Consider the following 19,711-nt stretch of genomic DNA (forward strand, 5'->3'; position numbering starts at 1 on the left):
TTTTTATTTCCATCTAATCTCAGTACATTTTCTATGATGAAACAATGTGAAAATTCTATACTACTACTGTTAACTACTGCATTTTCATGTTGTCATTGACATTTCTTAATAGAAACCAGGCATATGGTTTGTTTTTTATTGAGTACTATTTTATAACTCAATGGTTTTAACATTAATTATGATGTTGTGCATTTCAGATGTTTTATAAGCCACAGATTAGTACAGTATTTGTAAATATTCTGTTAGCTTTAATGGATTCTTGTATTCAGGTGTTTACATGTTAATTAAAATGGCAGTTCTGTGGTGCTGTTACACTTAGGGTCAAACGGTGTACACATTACGATTAAATTACCCCTTTCACTTTCTTTGCAGCTTTAACAACATTGCCTGCTGTTACAGGCAGATAATTCTGGTCTGCATTACCAGACCTCCCAAAGTTTTACACCAAATGCCCTTCCTGACCTAACCTTCTGTATTTTATCCAGGCTTGAGCTTCAAACCAGCACTGAGAGCGCACTGACAAGTGCATCTTGCAATGGCAAGGCTACAAGAACAGGCATTGATGTTGAACAAAAAGACCTGGCACGCAATCAACCCAATACGTCTTATCACATACACTATATTGCCAAAAGTATTCACTCGTCTGCATTCACACGCATATGAACCTGAGTCACATCCCATTCTTAATCCATAGGGTTTAATATGATGTCGGCCCACCCTTTACAGCTATAACAGTTTCAACTCTTCTGGGAAGGCTTTCCACAAGGTTTAGGAGTGTGTTAATGGGAATTTTTGACCATTCTTCCAGAAGTGCATTTGTGATGTCAGACACTGATGTTGGATGAGAAGGCCTGGCTCGCGGTCTCCGCTCTAATTCATTCCAAAGGTGTTCTATCGGGTTGAGGTCAGGACTCAAGTTCTTCCACACCAAACTCGCTCATCCATGTCTTTATGGACCTTGCTTTGTGCACTGGTGCGCAGTCATGTTGGAACAAGAAGGGGCCATCCCCAAACTGTGAAATTGTCCAAAATGTCTTGGAGCCCAACTCCTGAAAAACAACCCCACACCATAATCCCTCCTCCACCAAACTTTACACCCGGCACAATGCAGTCAGACAAGTACCGTTCTCCTGGCAACCGCCAAACCCAGACTCGTCCATCGGATTGCCAGACGGAGAATACTTTTGGCAATATAGTATATGTTTATAGGGGCTGAAGTCAAACTATTTATTCTACAGTGATGCTGGAGAAGCAAAGGGCCTATCCCAAATTGTTCCTCAAAATTGGCAGTGTCAATTTATTATTATCAATGAATTTACACACTTATTAATTATACTACTGGATGTGGCTGAAACACCTGAACTCTAATTAGGAAGGGTGTCTAAATATGTGGGAAACAAATAAGTCGAGGGAAACATTTGATCTCAACTGTACTTACGTTTACCTTTCTGTACACATTTAGAAAGCACGGTATAAGAAATGTAGTCTGAAAGTATTTGGTCCCTGTCATTTAAAATTTTTGCTTTGTCTGTTTGAAATATGTTAAAGTTTTGAAAAGTTCATTCGCTGCTGTGCTGCCTAAAATGTTTGGATTTTTAATAGTACATATGACCCTGTGTGAATTTTGTCCAAAATAATCAGAATTGGTGTACTTCTTTGTTTGATTTCTTTCTGAACTGATGTCTGAATGCATGGATGAAAATGTAATATTTCACCTATAAACTGTAATTGTATTTTTTTTAATTACAGTTTTATCACTTGTTTCTACTTACATTCTAATGTACACCGAAATCCAACCTGTAGTATGTTTTACATCTTTGGTAATTACATTCATCCATCTTTATTTTTGATAAACTCATCAAAGTCATATAGTTTAAGTGTTCTTTATGGGAAACCTGTTCCAGGATTGTCAGAACAGTATGCGGTACACGAATAAAAACAAAAAGTATTGCAAATAAAAACAAAGTCTGTTATGTTTGTCATAGATAGATAGATAGATAGATAGATAGATAGATAGATAGATAGATAGATAGATAGACAGACAGACAGACAGACAGACAGACAGACAGACAGACAGACAGTCAGTCAGTCAGTCAGTCAGTCAGTCAGTCAGTCTCTGACTTTACATCTACATCATCTAATTGAGTGGACAGTGAGTGGACATGGTATTTAAAAACTCCAGCAACACTGCTGTGTCTGATCCAGTGCTGAGAATTATCCACCACCTAAATAATACCTGCTCTGTGGTGGTCCTCTTTGGGAGAGTCCTGACCATTAAAGAACCATTGAAGAACAGGGTGAAAGCACTTTAAAAAGTATGTAGAGAAACAGATGGACTACAGTCAGTAATTGTAGAACTACAAGGTACTTCTATATGATAAGTGGAGCTGATAAAATGGACAGTGAGTTTGGAAACAAGGAGGTGGTTTTAATGTTATGGCTGATCAGTATACTGTATATATACAGGTTTTCAACTTGGAACATACAGGCATTCAATGTCCTATTCTGCATTTCATAGTCTGGCACACATTTACACCTAGTCAGGTTTTAAGTGTTGACAGGCCAGTCTAGCACCAGCACTCACTCTCTGATTATGCAGCAATACACAATGTTGCTTGTTGTTGTCATGTTAATGGGTTGACGTGGTGTATAAAATTAGTTATATAAAATTAGAATGATATATTTCCTTACTCAAAGGTAGAAGAAATGTAAGAACCTTAAACAGTGATGCCATTATTTTTTATTAATATTTCTATTATTATATAAAACTATTAAATAAGTGTTATGAAATGCAATTTTAACACAAAGATGAAAAACTTGTCTTTAACTCTTGTCCCAAAATCATTTTAAACGTGGTGAATTATTAACGTTTAACATTTGATTTGATTTTTGTATATTTGTGTTGTTTTAACTGTAATTTGCAGGCCAAGTACGAGGCCTTCACGTCCAATTATCTTTTAATCTCACAAATGTGTTTTTAATAAAATGGGCACATATTCCCTCAGACACAGTCCTAAATCCTAAACATTGGGGCTTTAAATTTTATTAAAATTTAAAATTTATGTATGAAGCTAATGCTCACGGTTTGGAGACCAAGCTAAGCTAACGGTACTGATGATGACGCGGATTAAGCCACGCCCATTGATCTCAGTGCAGTGCAGTGAACAGCAACTAGCTTCAGATAGCAATATCACAACAACAACAACAACCAGCCAACCAGCGACACAACAACCGGTGAGTCAATAAATACATTTCTGTATTGACATTTTATATAAAATGTATATTTCAGACAGTGGTGCTCATAACAGAATGCATAGGTTTTATTATGGAGCTGTTTGCATAAGGTCTGAAAGCGTTACTTGGACTTTATTACCATTATTATTATTATTATACAGTTTTTATAAGCTTTCTATAAGATTGTAAATAATAATAAAAATAATAGATTATTTTGTTAATAGAAAAACGCTTGGTGATCTGATTTATTATTGATAAGAGCAGTACCGTTATGTCCTGTTGCAGCCCTGTTGCTGCAAGGCCGTTATTCCCATGTTTCCTTCATATTGCTCATAACTGTAAATATATCTGCTATTACAGTTTATTTTTATTTTATTTATACATATATACTGCTAATAAGTATGCTTTTGCTCTTGATAATAGAACTGGAATACATTATCAGTAAGTTATAATTCAAATAGAACATATTTATATATAATATAAATATATAATTCCATATATAACATTTGTTTACATTATATATCACTGCTAAAACATGAAGTTCTACTACTGTTATGTACAGTATTAATATATTAATAATTATTTTATTATATATACATATATATATATACAGGGGTTGGACAAAATAACTGAAACACCTGTCATTTTAGTGTGGGAGGTTTCATGGCTAAATTGGACCAGTCTGGTGGCCAATCTTCATTAATTGCACATTGCACCAGTAAGAGCAGAGTGTGAAGGTTCAATTAGCAGGGTAAGAGCACAGTTTTGCTCAAAATATTGCAATGCACACAACATTATGGGTGACATACCAGAGTTCAAAAGAGGACAAATTGTTGGTGCACGTCTTGCTGGCGCATCTGTGACCAAGACAGCAAGTCTTTGTGATGTATCAAGAGCCACGGTATCCAGGGTAATGTCAGCATACCACCAAGAAGGACAAACCACATCCAACAGGATTAACTGTGGATGCAAGAGGAAGCTGTCCGAAAGGGATGTTCGGGTGCTAACCCGGATTGTATCCAAAAAACATAAAACCACGGCTGCCCAAATCACGGCAGAATTAAATGTGCACCTCAACTCTCCTGTTTCCACCAGAACTGTCCGTCGGGAGCTCCACAGGGTCAATATACACGGCCGGGCTGCTATAGCCAAACCTTTGGTCACTCGTGCCAATGCCAAACGTCGGTTTCAATGGTGCAAGGAGCGCAAATCTTGGGCTGTGGACAATGTGAAACATGTATTGTTCTCTGATGAGTCCACCTTTACTGTTTTCCCCACATCCGGGAGAGTTACGGTGTGGAGAAGCCCCAAAGAAGCGTACCACCCAGACTGTTGCATGCCCAGAGTGAAGCATGGGGGTGGATCAGTGATGGTTTGGGCTGCCATATCATGGCATTCCCTTGGCCCAATACTTGTGCTAGATGGGCGCGTCACTGCCAAGGACTACCGAACCATTCTGGAGGACCATGTGCATCCAATGGCGGTGCCGTGTATCAGGATGACAATGCACCAATACACACAGCAAGACTGGTGAAAGATTGGTTTGATGAACATGAAAGTGAAGTTGAACATCTCCCATGGCCTGCACAGTCACCAGATCTAAATATTATTGAGCCACTTTGGGGTGTTTTGGAGAAGCGAGTCAGGAAACGTTTTCCTCCACCAGCATCACGTAGTGACCTGGCCACTATCCTGCAAGAAGAATGGCTTAAAATCCCTCTGACCACTGTGCAGGACTTGTATATGTCATTTCCAAGACGAATTGACGCTGTATTGGACGCAAAAGGAGGCCCTACACCATACTAATAAATTATTGTGGTCTAAAACCAGGTGTTTCAGTTATTTTGTCCAACCCCTGTATATACTGTATATGTACACTGATTAGCCATAACATTAAAACCTCCTCCTTGTTTCTACACTCACTGTCCGTTTTATCAGCTCCACTTACCATATAGAAGCACTTTGTAGTTCTACAATTACTGACTGTAGTCCATCTGTTTCTCAATAAGAATGCTGCTGTTCTTATTATTTAGGTGGTGGATCATTCTCAGCACTGCAGTGACACTGACATGGTGGTGATGTGTTAGTGTGTGTTGTGCTGGTATGAGTGGATCATACACAGCAGCGCTGCTGGAGTTTTTAAATACACTCCTACCTAGTTGGTCCACCTTGTAGATGTGTAGTCAGAGATGATCTATCATCTTTTGCTGCTGTTTGAGTTGGTCATCTTCTAGACCTTTGTCAGTTGTCACAGGGCGCTGTTGGCTGGATATGTTTTTGGTTGGTGGGCTAATCTCAGTCCAGCAGTGACAGTGATGTGTTTAAAAACTCCATCAGCACTGCTGTGTCTGAACCACTCATACCAGCACAACACACACTAACACACCACCACCATGTCAGTGTGACTGCAGTGCTGAGAATGATCCACCAACTAAATAATACCTGCTCTGTAGTGGTGCTGGGAGAGTCCTGACCATTGAAGAGCAGCATGAAAGGGGGCTAACAAAGCATGCAGTGAAATAGATAGACTACAGTCAGTAATTGTAGGACTTCTTCTATATGGTAAGTGGAGCTGATAAAATGGACAGTGAGTGACAAGGAGGTGGTTTTAATGTTATGGCTGATATATATATATACTGTATATATATATATATATATATATATATATATATATATATAAAGCAGTACAGTTTTTACTGCTGGGTATTATTTCTTAACACTACTCCAACTGTTGCTGAAACAAGGTAATTATTACCGAAAATGTATTTTTACTGCGCATCACTGTACACATAAGAGTATCTTGGTTTATTTTAATTATAACACACATACAGTATTACATTTTTATCATTCTAATACACATCTAAGTTTATCCTAATTATAATAATTTATATTTGTAATGCTTATAATTAATGATGTTGGTAATCGTAATAGATTTACTATTAGTATTATACTATAATAATAATAGTAATAATTAAGACTATTGTGTATGATAATAATAATGGCAAACAGTAAAAGTAGGTACTTTATTTACTTGATATTGTATAATATAACCATCTATGTTTGTATTTTATCTTAGTGTTACTACCAGAACTACTACTGTACATTACTAATAATATTTATAATATAAATATGGGTAAAATATCTTACACACCTGTTAATCTTAATTATAATAATACTTTTTATTGATAATAGTAATTACTATATTATTATTATTATTATTATTATTATCATTGTTAATAATAAGAATTTATGTAATTTATGTATTATAGAAAAGGTAAACTGTAAAAATAGCTAATTTATTTACTTATTAATGTATAATTTTAGCATCCATGTTTGTATATTATCTTAGTGTTACTACATACCAGAACTTCTATTACTAATAATATTTATAATATATAAAAATTGAGTAAAATTTCTCTACATGTTAATTCTTATTACAATAATTATTTTTATTGTGCTAATAAATTTATGTTGGTAATAGTAATTACTATATTATTATTGGTATTATTATTATTATTTTTAATAATAAGAATGTATGTAATTTATGTATAAGAGTAAAGGTAAACTGTAAAAATAGCTACTTTATTTACTTATTATTAGGGATGTAACGATGCACCACAAAGCGGTTGAAAATCGTTGCACATGTGCCACGATTCGAATCGGTAAATCAGGTAAAATGAATTTATATTCACTTTAAACAACAGAGGGCACTGGCACTATTCACCTCGCCTGGTTGTCGTCACTACGGGGTTGCCAGGTTCGGAATTTTCCAGCCAAATGTATTTATGTGAGGATACTTTCTTTATTCTGGGGAGGCTGTTTAACCAACTGCAACCAGTTTAAGGTTTTTGTTTTTTCCACATGATGCTTTATAATCATAAAAATAGAGACTGTGGCCAGAGCAGGATTCACATGGCCGGAAACAATACTCAGATAGTGTCTGGCATTTAAATCATTCTAGATTGGTATCAGAGGGCGCAATGTGTGCCATTGAATCACGTCCCATACAGTTATACCACCAGCAGTCCTATATTGCTCTGAATTCTTTAGTTTTATAAAACATTATTAGATTTTATAAAAAAATTGTTATGAAAAAATTACATTTCATGCTTACTAATATGGCCTAAATATTAGTTTTATGCTGCTTGTGCATTAAATCTTTGGTCATGTGGTTGCTTGAGCTGCCAAGCAACACGTGGCTGGGAATCTACAGTAAAGATAAGCAACATGCCTGTTATTAAGCTGTTGTAAGCATATAAGAAACAACACTTAGCACAGAATGGAGGTTCCAAAGTCCAACACCCAACGTGATATGACTAGAGCAGTATAAAGGGAGGCCCACAGCTCTGTTCCTTGCACATTTTTAGATTGTGAATATTTATGTTATTTCTCTTTTTTTTTCAGGGCCTAAAATCTTGAATCCAGCTTGAATCATGTGATGGTGAAGCAGAGGCAGGAGAATGAGAATGCGGTCGGTGGAAAAGGTAATTCATTGAATGTAAGAAATAGAGGTGCGAGATCTATGTTGTGTGAATCCACCCTAAGGTCAAAATGCTTAGTAACCTGGCACAGTATTTGAACTAGGTTTACTCAGCATATCAGCTCGGGGATGTGTTCACACAATCTATAAATATTAGTAGCCACTAATTTGTTGGACATCCTTTTCCAAGAACATGGGCACTGATATGGATTTGAGGCTATAACAGCCTCCACTCTTAAGTATACACATAGCTCTAGAATTAGAATGATTGTCTACATACTTCTGTCCATATAATGTATACTGTATTTTAATTTTTGTGTGTTCTTTTGTAAGCAGAGGCACCACAGTCATCGAGTAGCTGTGTTTGGGGCAATTTTCGTCATCACCACCCTCTTCATCCTCTACAGCTCCAACAGTGAAAACGAAGCATACGAACCATTCAAAGTAGATGTCTATAAAAGCGATAGAAAACTCACTGACCTGAAGAAATGGGCCGGAAAAGATGGATATGCCCCGATATTTGGCAACAAGGTAAGGCACAGAGACTTTTAACAGGCAGGTCAGTCTAGCACATACACTCTCTAATTACACACCCATGATGTTAATAATGTGCAAAGTGTTTACAGTACATTTACTCATTCATTATCACAAATATCCTGATCAGTGGGTGTTTGGTGCCATCCAGGAGCACTGGAATCAGGACCACACCCAGGACAGGACGCCCATCCTTTCATTTACACCCAGAGGCAGTTTAGAGTAAACAAAACATGCACTTCTCATTTTGAATTCATGTGCTTTAGCCACATGTTGCTAACAGGTTTAATAAATCAGTTATATAAAGGAAATTATACGCTTCAAATTTTGCAGCAACAGTGTAGGGAAGGCCATTACCTGTTTCAGCATTCCTGTGCCCCTGTGTCTTTAAAGACATGAAGAAAAGCTCGGTTTAAAGACATTCCAGTGGCCTGTACAGAGCCTTGACCTCAGCCCTACTGAGGGTCACTCTATTTTAATACCATTTGTCCAACAAGCTTATTGTCAGGTGTCCAAATACTTTTGGTCATATAGTGTCAAATCTTTTTGATAGTAAGCTCCAAAGACACCTGAAATAAACCCTCACCATGGACTTTATTAAGTGTACCTATGTGTCTTTCATGAGTGTATCAGGTGTAGCTGTGTTGTTGGGAGTTTATCGTAGAGATAAGCAACATCTGATGTTAAGCTGTTGTAAGCAGATAAGAAACAACAGTTAGGACAGAATGGAGGTTCTAAAGTCCAACACCCAATGTGATATGACTAGAGCAGTATAAAGGCAGGCCCACAGTTCTGTTTCTTGTTCTTCAGCTATTCCACTGCTGTAAGAACTCACGATCGTGCCAGTAAACAACAACACACAGCAACATCAATCATTAATGTGACTGTCATTGTTAAAATGGGAGTAAATAGTGGTCACACCTGGAATATGAAACCTACAGCATTCTGTGATCAGAAAATCCCAACACTGTTGCACCTGATAAATTCATACCAGAACAACACACACTATTTTATTCTCATTGCAGTGCTGAGAATGGTCCGTCACCCAGACATTATATTGTAAGTGGTGGGGAGGGTCTTATTAAAATGATAAATGGGGTACATGGGATGACAAAGTATACATACGATATGAACATATAGGCTACAACATATATGTAATTGTATACCCACAAAGTTAATCTGTATGGTAGCCAGATAGGTGTACCTAATAAAGTGCTCAGTGAATGTACTGTACTATGGTATAAATAATAAAACGTATATTGTGATGTGATTGTTCCAGAGCATGAACCTGCACTGTGGTCAGTGTGCCCTGGTGACGAGCTCGAGCCACGTCTTGGGCAGCGGCGCCGGAGCCGAGATCGACAGCGCCGAATGCGTGATCCGCATGAACGACGCGCCCACGTCCGGCTTCGAGACCGACGTGGGTAACAAGACCAGCCTTCGCGTGGTGGCTCACTCCAGCGTGTTCCATGTCATCCGAAAACCTCACGAGTTCCTCAACTGCTCCGAATGCCCGTCTGTCATCTTCTGGGGCCCGCCTTCGAAGCTAGGCCGTGATGCCAAGGGTGCCCTCTACAAGCTGATCCACCGTGTTTCCGCTACTTACTCCAACCTCTCCACCTTCGTCGTCACGCCGGCCAAAATGCAGAAGTTCGACATGCTCTTCAAAAAAGAGACCGGGCGTGACAGGTAGCTTTAAGCATCGCAAAGCAAGTGTACAGCCAAAAATATGTGGACACCAGAACAAAACAAGTGCTTGTTAAAAACTCTTCTAGGAAGGTGCAACACTAGATTTTTTAAACATGACTGCAGAGGTCACTTCTATTTTTCATAGATGTTGAGTGGTGACACCTGGCTCGCTGTCAACATTCAAATTCATCCCAGAGATGCTGGATGGGACAGTATATTGTCTAAGCAATTGAGGGTTAAGGTCCTTTCTCAAGAGCCCAACAGTGGCAACCTGGCAGTAGCGAGGCTTGAACCAGTGACCTTTTGATTACTAGTCCTGTAACTTAACCGCTAGGCTACAACCGCCCTACAGAAGGGCCCAGACCTGATATCTATTCCCGCTGGGATCCAGGGTTCGAATCTCCAGCGGTGCTACTGGCTTGTCAAGCATCCACACACAGATATATAATCAGTCATGTCTAATGGAGAGGACCCCAGAATGGATTGACATCCTATCCAGGGTGTCTTACTGCCCTGCGCCCAGTGATTCCGGAGTGAACTGGCACACTGTAACCCTGACCAGGATAAAGCAGTGGTGGAAAATGAAATGAATACGCCAAGACCCTGTTTTCTAAGCAATTCTAGGGTGTAATCTGTCATGCTCATGAGTCCAACGGTGATGTGCTTTACATCACTGTAAATCGGTGACAGTGCCATGTTAAGGGTTCCTGTAGTACAAGTGTATAAATGATTATTATAAAAAGTACATTTACATTCGCAGCATTTCACAGACGCTTTTATCCAAAGCATTTTACAGCTATCACTGAACACAATTCAAGCGATTGAGGGTTAGGAGCCAAACCGTGGCAATGGTAAGGCTTAAACTGGCAACCTTATGATTACTAGTTTAGTGCCTTAACCCGCTGAGCTACCAATGCCAAGAAGTAATCAAATTCTTTTAAATTTGTGATCATACGCTTTAAAAGCAGGTCCAAAAGTATAGGCACACCCTTCTAATCTATGAATTGGACTGTGCTATCAGTGACCCTAAACGTGACACTGAAGTAAAGCACACCTCTGTTGTACACAAACTAATTTCAAGTAAACACATATTGGATGAATTGGAACATCTATTGCAACTGATTGTGCCTTCCCTCACGAATGCTACTTTGACTGAATAGTCACAAATTCCCACAGAATACCCACTATACAAACTCTCGTAAAAAGGCATTTTCAAAAAGTAAAGGCTGGTAGAGCTGCAAACAGTGTTGCCAACTCCTCAGTAAGGGAAGTAGCTATTGGCTGTCCTAAAAGTTGCTAGATGACGTCATCGTCTAATTTGCATAAGCGATATATAGTTTATATATTATATATTATAGGTCTATATATTATTATAAACTATAGGTAGCGGTAGATCCATTGATCTGTATCGCAGACATATATTTCACATGTATTTATTAGGATTTTAATTAAATTTAATTTCATTCATATCAGCCAGTATACAAAACATTTTGTAGTAAATAATATGCTAACCCTCTATGAGGAATATCTTCTAAGGTTTTTTTTTTTTTTTTACCCCTTTTTCTCCCCTTTTTTTAGCGCATCCAATTGTTCAATTAGCATCGTGCTTCCTCTCTGTCTATGCCGAACCCTGCCCTGACGGAGGTGATTGAAGCTAACCCGTATCCCCTCCGAAACACGAGCAGCAGCCAGATGCATCTTTGCCACCCACACATTGACGAGTTTGGCGCCACCTAGCGTTGCATGCGGAGAGACACACCCTAAGGGCACCCTCTCCCATCTCTGTGTAAGCGCCTCCAATCAGCCGGCAGAGAACGCAATCGCATTCTGACAGAGAGAGACCCACATCCGGTTCTTTGTCCCACCCCCCACATGAGCAACCGGCCAATCGTTGCTCATATAGCCACTCAGCTTCGAACCGGTAAAGCAAGGCTGGATTCGATACCACGCTTCTCAGAATCCAGCCCTGGTTGCAGCGCGTTTCTTTTTACCGCTGCGCCACCTGAGCGGCAGGATTGTAATTAAATTTAATTTAATTTTATATTAGCCAGTATACAAAACATTTTGTGGTAAATAATATGCTAACCCTCTATGAGGAATATCTTCTAAGGTTTTGCCTCCGTGATTTATCATACCCTGCTGGATAAAATCCCAGTGAAAAAAACTATAGATCACACAGATCTTATCTACAGCTACAAAAAACATGAAATAAGGAACAACTAATTAGAACTTAACCTAAAAAAATAACCGAATACCTCTTGTGTTGTCGTAATGTTATGGTCGCAGATGGTTAAACTTTAAAGTTTTAAAGGAATTAAAACTAAAACCACACATTACTAATCGTTAGCAGAAATAAATTAGGCAAAGGTAGCAGCACAGAATTATAGGCGTTCCACTGAACGAGTCAAAAACCGATGTGCGCATGCTCGGTAGGACAAATCGATGGGTAGGATAAATCAACAGAACAGTAAATGCAGAACGATATATGTATTCACGTCCGAGTCTCCAAAAGTCTCCAATAATACCAGAAAAAGTCGCTAGATTTGTCGATAGTCGCTAAGTTGGCAACACTGGCTGCAAAGAGGGATCCAACGGGCTCATGGTCAAGTGTCTATATACTTTTGGCCATATGGTGTAAAATGTCATGCATACAGTCATTCAACCACCATAGAAAAAAGCACAGCACCTTCTTAAAAGTCACTTCCCAGAACTATGTTCGGCTCCTAGGCTTTTGAATGTGATGTTTATGTGAGGCATAGGTTCTCCATAAACGTTTGGCTACGTAGTGCATGTACATTCACTTTTAGCTGTTCTACCTGTGAAACATTCGGTTCTTCATGCCTCCACAGGAAGCAGTCCCAGTCCTGGCTGAGCACCGGCTGGTTCACCATGGTCATCGCCATTGAGATTTGTGACAACGTTAAGGTTTACGGCATGGTGCCTCCCTTTCACTGCGGGTGAGAAAAAGCTTTCTCTCTCTCGTTTAAAATTCCAAACAAAGCCTGGTTTTACTATAAAGAGCTGCGTTTTGGCAGTTTTCCATCTTGTAGTGTTAAGGGAGAGTGGAAATGACTAGCATGCTAATAACAAGCTGCAATTTACAGTGAAGGAAAGCAAGTGGTTTTGTTTTTTTGGCTACTTTAAACATACACACACAGTATTAGTTGATATTTATACCTATATACACTGATCAGCCATAACATTAAAACCACCTCCTTGTTTGTACACTCACTGTCTATTTTATCAGCTCCACTTACCATATAGAAGCACTTTGTAGTTCTACAATTACTGACTGTAGTCCATCTGTTTCTCTGCTTGCTTTGTTACCCCCCTTTCATGCTGTTAATTCGGAGTAGGTATTATTTGGGTGATGAATAATTCTCAGCCCTGCAGTGACACTCACATGGTGCTGGTGTGTTAGTGTGTGTTGTGCTGGTATGAGTGGATCAGACACAGCAGCGCTGCTGGAGTTTTTAAACACCGTGTCCACTCACTGTCCACTCTATTAGACACTCCTACCTAGTTGGTCCACCTTGTAGATGTAAAGTCAGAGACGATCGCTCATCTATTGCTGCTGTTTGAGGGCGGGGCGCTGTTGGCTGGATAATTTTGGTTGGTGGACTATTCTCAGTCCAGCAGTGACAGTGAGGTGTTTCAAAAATTTATACCAGCAGAACACACACTAACACACCACCACCATGTCAGTGTCACTGCAGTGCCGAGAATGATCCACCACCCAAATAATACCTGCTCTGTGGTGGTCCTGACCATTTAAGAACAGCATGAAAGGGGGCTAACAAAGCATGCAGAGAAACAGATGGACTATAGTCAGTAATTGTAGAACTACAAAGTGCTTCTATATAGTAAATGGACAGTGAGTGTAGAAACAAGGAGGTGGTTTTAATGTTATGGCTGATCAGTGTAGATTTTAAGAAATTGAGCTACATGGGCTAAAACAGGGCTAAAATCAGTTAAAAAACATTTGTTTCCCACCCAACAAGATTTTTTTGCATTTTGCATTTTTTAAATGCCTTTGTTTCCTCAAGACTCAATTACTGCAATTCACAGCATCTGATACCACATCACCACATCTGTTGTAGTCACTGATACATGATACGTCACTACAAGGCTACATCACTCTTCTCCAGCATCATTAAAACAGCTCCCGGTTACTTTGAAAATCAATAGTATTGATTTTTAAAGCATTAAAGGAAATAGCCTCAAACCACATAGCAGATTGTCAGCCTCCATACATCCCAGTTTGTTATATGAGATCCAGTACTGAGGGTTTTAAAGAAATAGTTATACTGTCAGAGTAACTGGACTAGAAGAGAACCTATGTCCATATTAACCTCACACAAAGGAGGAGGGTTCATACGGTTACAGAAAGTCCAAGGACGACAGCTGGAGACTTGCAAACATTAGTGAGTACCTGGTGTCAGAACACTTCCCCAATCAGACGCCAACCAGATGTTGTTTACAAGGGCTGAAGGCCAGAAGTAAGTCTTGTTGTCAAGGACACAACAAACTGAAGAGTTCAGTATGCCACACAGTACCGGACATTCCAGTGGAACTATAATGTTCTGTGGTAAGATAAAACCAAACCAGAGCAGAGAAGTATATACAGCTTCCTTACTTTTTTGCTCTTTTAGATAATGGTGTCTCAAAGAACTGATACAAATCTCAGGTGGTTGTAAGGTTGTGAATAGCTTTTCAAGACACTGTATTCAGTAGGGTGTGATATGCTTTATATACACCGATCAGCCATAACATTAAAACCACCTCCTTGTTTCTACACTCACTGTCCATTTTATCAGCTCCACTTACCATATAGAAGCACTTTGTAGTTCTACAATTACTGACTGTAGTCCATCTGTTTCTCTGCATGCTTTGTTAGCCCCCTGTCATGCTGTTCTTCAATGGTCAGGACCCCCACAGAGCAGGTATTATTTAGGTGGTGGATGATCTCAGCACTGCACTGACAATGACATGGTGGTGGTGTGTTAGTGTGTGTTGTGCTGGTATGAGTGGATCAGACACAGCAGCACTGCTGGAGTTTTGAAATACCGTGTCCACTCACTGTCCACTCTATTAGACACTCCTACCTAGTTGGTCCACCTTGTAGATGTAAAGTCAGAGACGATCGCTCATCTATCGCTGCTGTTTGAGTTGGTCATCTTCTAGACCTTCATCAGTGGTCACAGGACGCTGCTCACGGGGCGCTGTTGGCTGGATATTTTTGGTTGGTGGACTATTCTCAGTCCAGCAGTGACAGTGAGGTGTTTAAAAACTCCATAAGCGCTGCTGTGTCTGATCCACTCATACCAGCACAACACACACTAACACACCACCACCATGTCAGTGTCACTGCAGTGTAGTGTAGTGTAGTGTAGTGGTCCTGGGAGAGTCCTGACCATTAAAGAACAGCATGAAAGGGGGGTAACAAAGTATGTAGAGAAACAGATGGACTACAGTCAGTAATTGTAGAACTACAAAGTGCTTCTATATGGTAAGTGGAGCTAATAACATGGACAGTGGTTGGTGTATATATATATATATATACAGTGTATCACAAAAGTGAGTACACCCCTCACATTTCTGCAGATATTTAAGTATATCTTTTCATGGGACAACACTGACAAAATGACACTTTGACACAATGAAAAGTAGTCTGTGTGCAGCTTATATAACAGTGTAAATTTATTCTTCCCTCAAAATAACTCAAAATACAGCCATTAATGTCTAAACCACCGGCAACAAAAGTGAGTACACCCCTAAGAGACTACACCCCTAAATGTCCAAATTGAGCACTGCTTGTCATTTTCCCTCCAAAATGTCATGTGATTTGTTAGTGTTACTAGGTCTCAGGTGTGCATAGGGAGCAGGTGTGTTCAATTTAGTAGTACTGCTCTCACACTCTCTCATACTGGTCACTGAAAGTTCCAACATGGCACCTCATGGCAAAGAACTCTCTGAGGATCTTAAAAGACGAATTGTTGCGCTACATGAAGATGGCCAAGGCTACAAGAAGATTGCCAACACCCTGAAACTGAGCTGCAGCACAGTGGCCAAGATCATCCAGCGTTTTAAAAGAGCAGGGTCCACTCACAAAAGACCTCGCGTTGGTCGTCCAAAGAAGCTGAGTGCACGTGCTCAGCGTCACATCCAACTGCTGTCTTTGAAAGATAGGCGCAGGAGTGCTGTCAGCATTGCTGCAGAGATTGAAAAGGTGGGGGGTCAGCCTGTCAGTGCTCAGACCATACGCCGCACACTACATCAAATTGGTCTGCATGGCTGTCACCCCAGAAGGAAGCCTCTTCTGAAGTCTCTACTCAAGAAAGCCCGCAAACAGTTTGCTGAAGACATGTCAACAAAGGACATGGATTACTGGAACCATGTCCTATGGTCTGATGAGACCAAGATTAATTTGTTTGCTTCAGATGGTCTCAAGCATGTGTGGCGGCAATCAGGTGAGGAGTACAAAGATAAGTGTGTCATGCCTACAGTCAAGCATGGTGGTGGGAATGCCATGGTCTGGGACTGCATGAGTGCAGCAGGTGTTGGGGAGTTACATTTCATTGAGGGACACATGAACTCCAATATGTACTGTGAAATACTGAAGCAGAGCATGATCCCCTCCCTCCGGAAACTGGGTCGCAGGGCAGTGTTCCAGCATGATAATGACCCCAAACACACCTCTAAGACGACCACTGCTTTATTGAAGAGGCTGAGGGTAAAGGTGATGGACTGGCCAAGCATGTCTCCAGACCTAAACCCAATAGAACATCTTTGGGGCATCCTCAAGTGGAAGGTGGAGGAGCGCAAAGTCTCGAATATCCGCCAGCTCCGTGATGTCGTCATGGAGGAGTGGAAAAGCATTCCAGTGGCAACCTGTGAAGCTCTGGTAAACTCCATGCCCAGGAGAGTTAAGGCAGTTCTGGGAAATAATGGTGGCCACACAAAATATTGACACTTTAGGAACTTTCACTAAGGGGTGTACTCACTTTTGTTGCCGGTGGTTTAGACATTAATGGCTGTATATTGAGTTATTTTGAGGGAAGAATAAATTTACACTGTTATATAAGCTGCACACAGACTACTTTTCATTGTGTCAAAGTGTCATTTTGTCAGTGTTGTCCCATGAAAAGATATACTTAAATATCTGCAGAAATGTGAGGGGTGTACTCACTTTTGTGATACACTGTATATATATACAGTGTATCACAAAAGTGAGTACACCCCTCACATTTCTGCAAATATTTCATTATATCTTTTCATGGGACAACACTATAGACATGAAACTTGGATATAACTTAGAGTAGTCAGTGTACAACTTGTATTGCAGTGTAGATTTACTGTCTTCTGAAAATAACTCAACACACAGCCATTAATGTCTAAATGGCTGGCAACATAAGTGAGTACACCCCACAGTGAACATGTCCAAATTGTGCCCAAAGTGTCAATATTTTGTGTGACCACCATTATTATCCAGCACTGCCTTAACCCTCCTGGGCATGGAATTCACCAGAGCTGCACAGGTTGCTACTGGAATTCTCTTCCACTCCTCCATGATGACATCACGGAGCTGGTGGATGTTAGACACCTTGAACTCCTCCACCTTCCACTTGAGGATGCGCCACAGGTGCTCAGTTGGGTTTAGTCCATCACCTTTACCTTCAGCTTCCTCAGCAAGGCAGTTGTCATCTTGGAGGTTGTGTTTGGGGTCGTTATCCTGTTGGAAAACTGCCATGAGGCCCAGTTTTCGAAGGGAGGGGATCATGCTCTGTTTCAGAATGTCACAGTACATGTTGGAATTCATGTTTCCCTCAATGAACTGCAGCTCCCCAGTGCCAGCAACACTCATGCAGCCCAAGACCATGATGCTACCACCACCATGCTTGACTGTAGGCAAGATACAGTTGTCTTGGTACTTCTCACCAGGGCGCCGCCACACATGCTGGACACCATCTGAGCCAAACAAGTTTATCTTGGTCTCGTCAGACCACAGGGCATTCCAGTAATCCATGTTCTTGGACTGCTTGTCTTCAGCAAACTGTTTGCGGGCTTTCTTGTGCGTCAGCTTCCTTCTGGGATGACGACCATGCAGACCGAGTTGATGCAGTGTGCGGCGTATGGTCTGAGCACTGACAGGCTGACCTCCCACGTCTTCAACCTCTGCAGCAATGCTGGCAGCACTCATGTGTCTATTTTTTAAAGCCAACCTCTGGATATGACGCCGAACACGTGGACTCAACTTCTTTGGTCGACCCTGGCGAAGCCTGTTCCGAGTGGAACCTGTCCTGGAAAACCGCTGTATGACCTTGGCCACCATGCTGTAGCTCAGTTTCAGGGTGTTAGCAATCTTCTTATAGCCCAGGCCATCTTTGTGGAGAGCAACAATTCTATTTCTCACATCCTCAGAGAGTTCTTTGCCATGAGGTGCCATGTTGAATATCCAGTGGCCAGTATGAGAGAATTGTACCCAAAACACCAAATTTAACAGCCCTGCTCCCTATTTACACCTGGGACCTTGACACATGACACCAGGGAGGGACAACGACACATTTGGGCACAATTTGGACATGTTCACTGTAGGGTGTACTCACTTATGTTGCCAGCTATTTAGACATTAATGGCTGTGTGTTGAGTTATTTTCAGAAGACAGTAAATCTACACTGCTATACAAGCTGTACACTGACTACTCTAAGTTATATCCAAGTTTCATGTCTATAGTGTTGTCCCATGAAAAGATATAATGAAATATTTGCAGAAATGTGAGGGGTGTACTCACTTTTGTGATACACTGTATATACAGTATATGTGTGTGTATATGTTACGTGAATATAATTGTAATGTTTATACTGCAGGCGGCGCCCACAACCCAAGCGAATGCTGTATCACTACTATAAGCCTCGCGGGCAGGACGAATGTCTGACCTACGTTCAGAATGAAAGGAGTCACCGTGGAAACCACCATCGCTTCATCACCGAAAAACAAGTCTTCGCTCGCTGGGCCAAACTCTACAACATCACCTTCACACACCCAACGTGGTGAGAACCGAGACGAAGATAAACACCAAGGTACAATCTGCAGTTACCAGTTTAATGGCAGTTATAGAATAATGATCCAACCTGGCCAGCCATTCTCAGCCCAGAGAGGATCAAAGATGACAGAATCGGACCCAGCTTGCTGAGAAACTGGTTTAACCCCAACGTCAGTGTGTAACCCATCCATGCTGGTGAGAATAATCCTCACTGACCACTCCTTTTACACTGGGATTGAACAGAGAGTCTTTTAAAACGGCTGGCGGCTTCATGACGTTGAGATTCCAAATTGTGGCTGTTTTAAAGAGGATGTTGATATATATGAAGGGTCAGGAATACAAAAAATCGACAGAAATCATTTTTATTCATGTTTATTATTTATATCTTACAACTTATAACACTAAAAGACAAAAAGACCTATCAAGGCTAAAAGTACAGTGCACATTCCAATTATGAGAGGAGTCCTAACATTGAAATCATCCTTACTTTCCCCCCTTTATGCCAGTGCTGGTCTTAAGAGGGTCAAGGCTGCTTTATACAAGTGTCTGTAGCACATTAAATCAATATACGCTGATCAGCCATAACATTAAAACCACCTCCTTGTTTCTACACTATTTTAGCTCCACTTACCACATAGGAGCACTTTGTAGTTCTACAATTACTGACTGTAGTCCATCTGTTTCTCTGCATGCTTTGTTAGCCTGCTTTCACCCTGTTCTTTAATGGTCAG

General features: G+C 40.5%; 1 protein-coding gene across 1 annotated transcript; it reads left to right on the forward strand.

The window, feature by feature from the left end:
- The first annotated feature begins 3,171 nt into the window (after positions 1 to 3,171).
- st6galnac6 (ST6 (alpha-N-acetyl-neuraminyl-2,3-beta-galactosyl-1,3)-N-acetylgalactosaminide alpha-2,6-sialyltransferase 6) lies at positions 3,172 to 19,261 on the forward strand. The gene is made up of 6 exons (XM_063011274.1): positions 3,172 to 3,234; positions 7,639 to 7,718; positions 8,051 to 8,245; positions 9,528 to 9,937; positions 12,787 to 12,894; positions 18,805 to 19,261. Exons 2-6 carry the CDS (start codon positions 7,695 to 7,697, stop codon positions 18,989 to 18,991), a joined length of 924 nt encoding a protein of 307 aa, XP_062867344.1. The 5' UTR covers positions 3,172 to 3,234; positions 7,639 to 7,694; the 3' UTR covers positions 18,992 to 19,261.
- Positions 19,262 to 19,711: the final 450 nt, after the last annotated feature.

This window comes from Trichomycterus rosablanca, chromosome 16, assembly GCF_030014385.1.
Source record: "Trichomycterus rosablanca isolate fTriRos1 chromosome 16, fTriRos1.hap1, whole genome shotgun sequence".
NCBI lineage: Eukaryota > Metazoa > Chordata > Actinopteri > Siluriformes > Trichomycteridae > Trichomycterus > Trichomycterus rosablanca.

Coding starts and splice junctions, on each gene's coding strand:
- st6galnac6 (XM_063011274.1), top strand. CDS start 7,695: ATGAGAATGCGGTCGGTGGAAAAG. Junction 8,246..9,527: donor CCCCGATATTTGGCAACAAG/GTAAGGCACAGA, acceptor TGATTGTTCCAG/AGCATGAACCTGCACTGTGG. Junction 9,938..12,786: donor AAAGAGACCGGGCGTGACAG/GTAGCTTTAAGC, acceptor ATGCCTCCACAG/GAAGCAGTCCCAGTCCTGGC.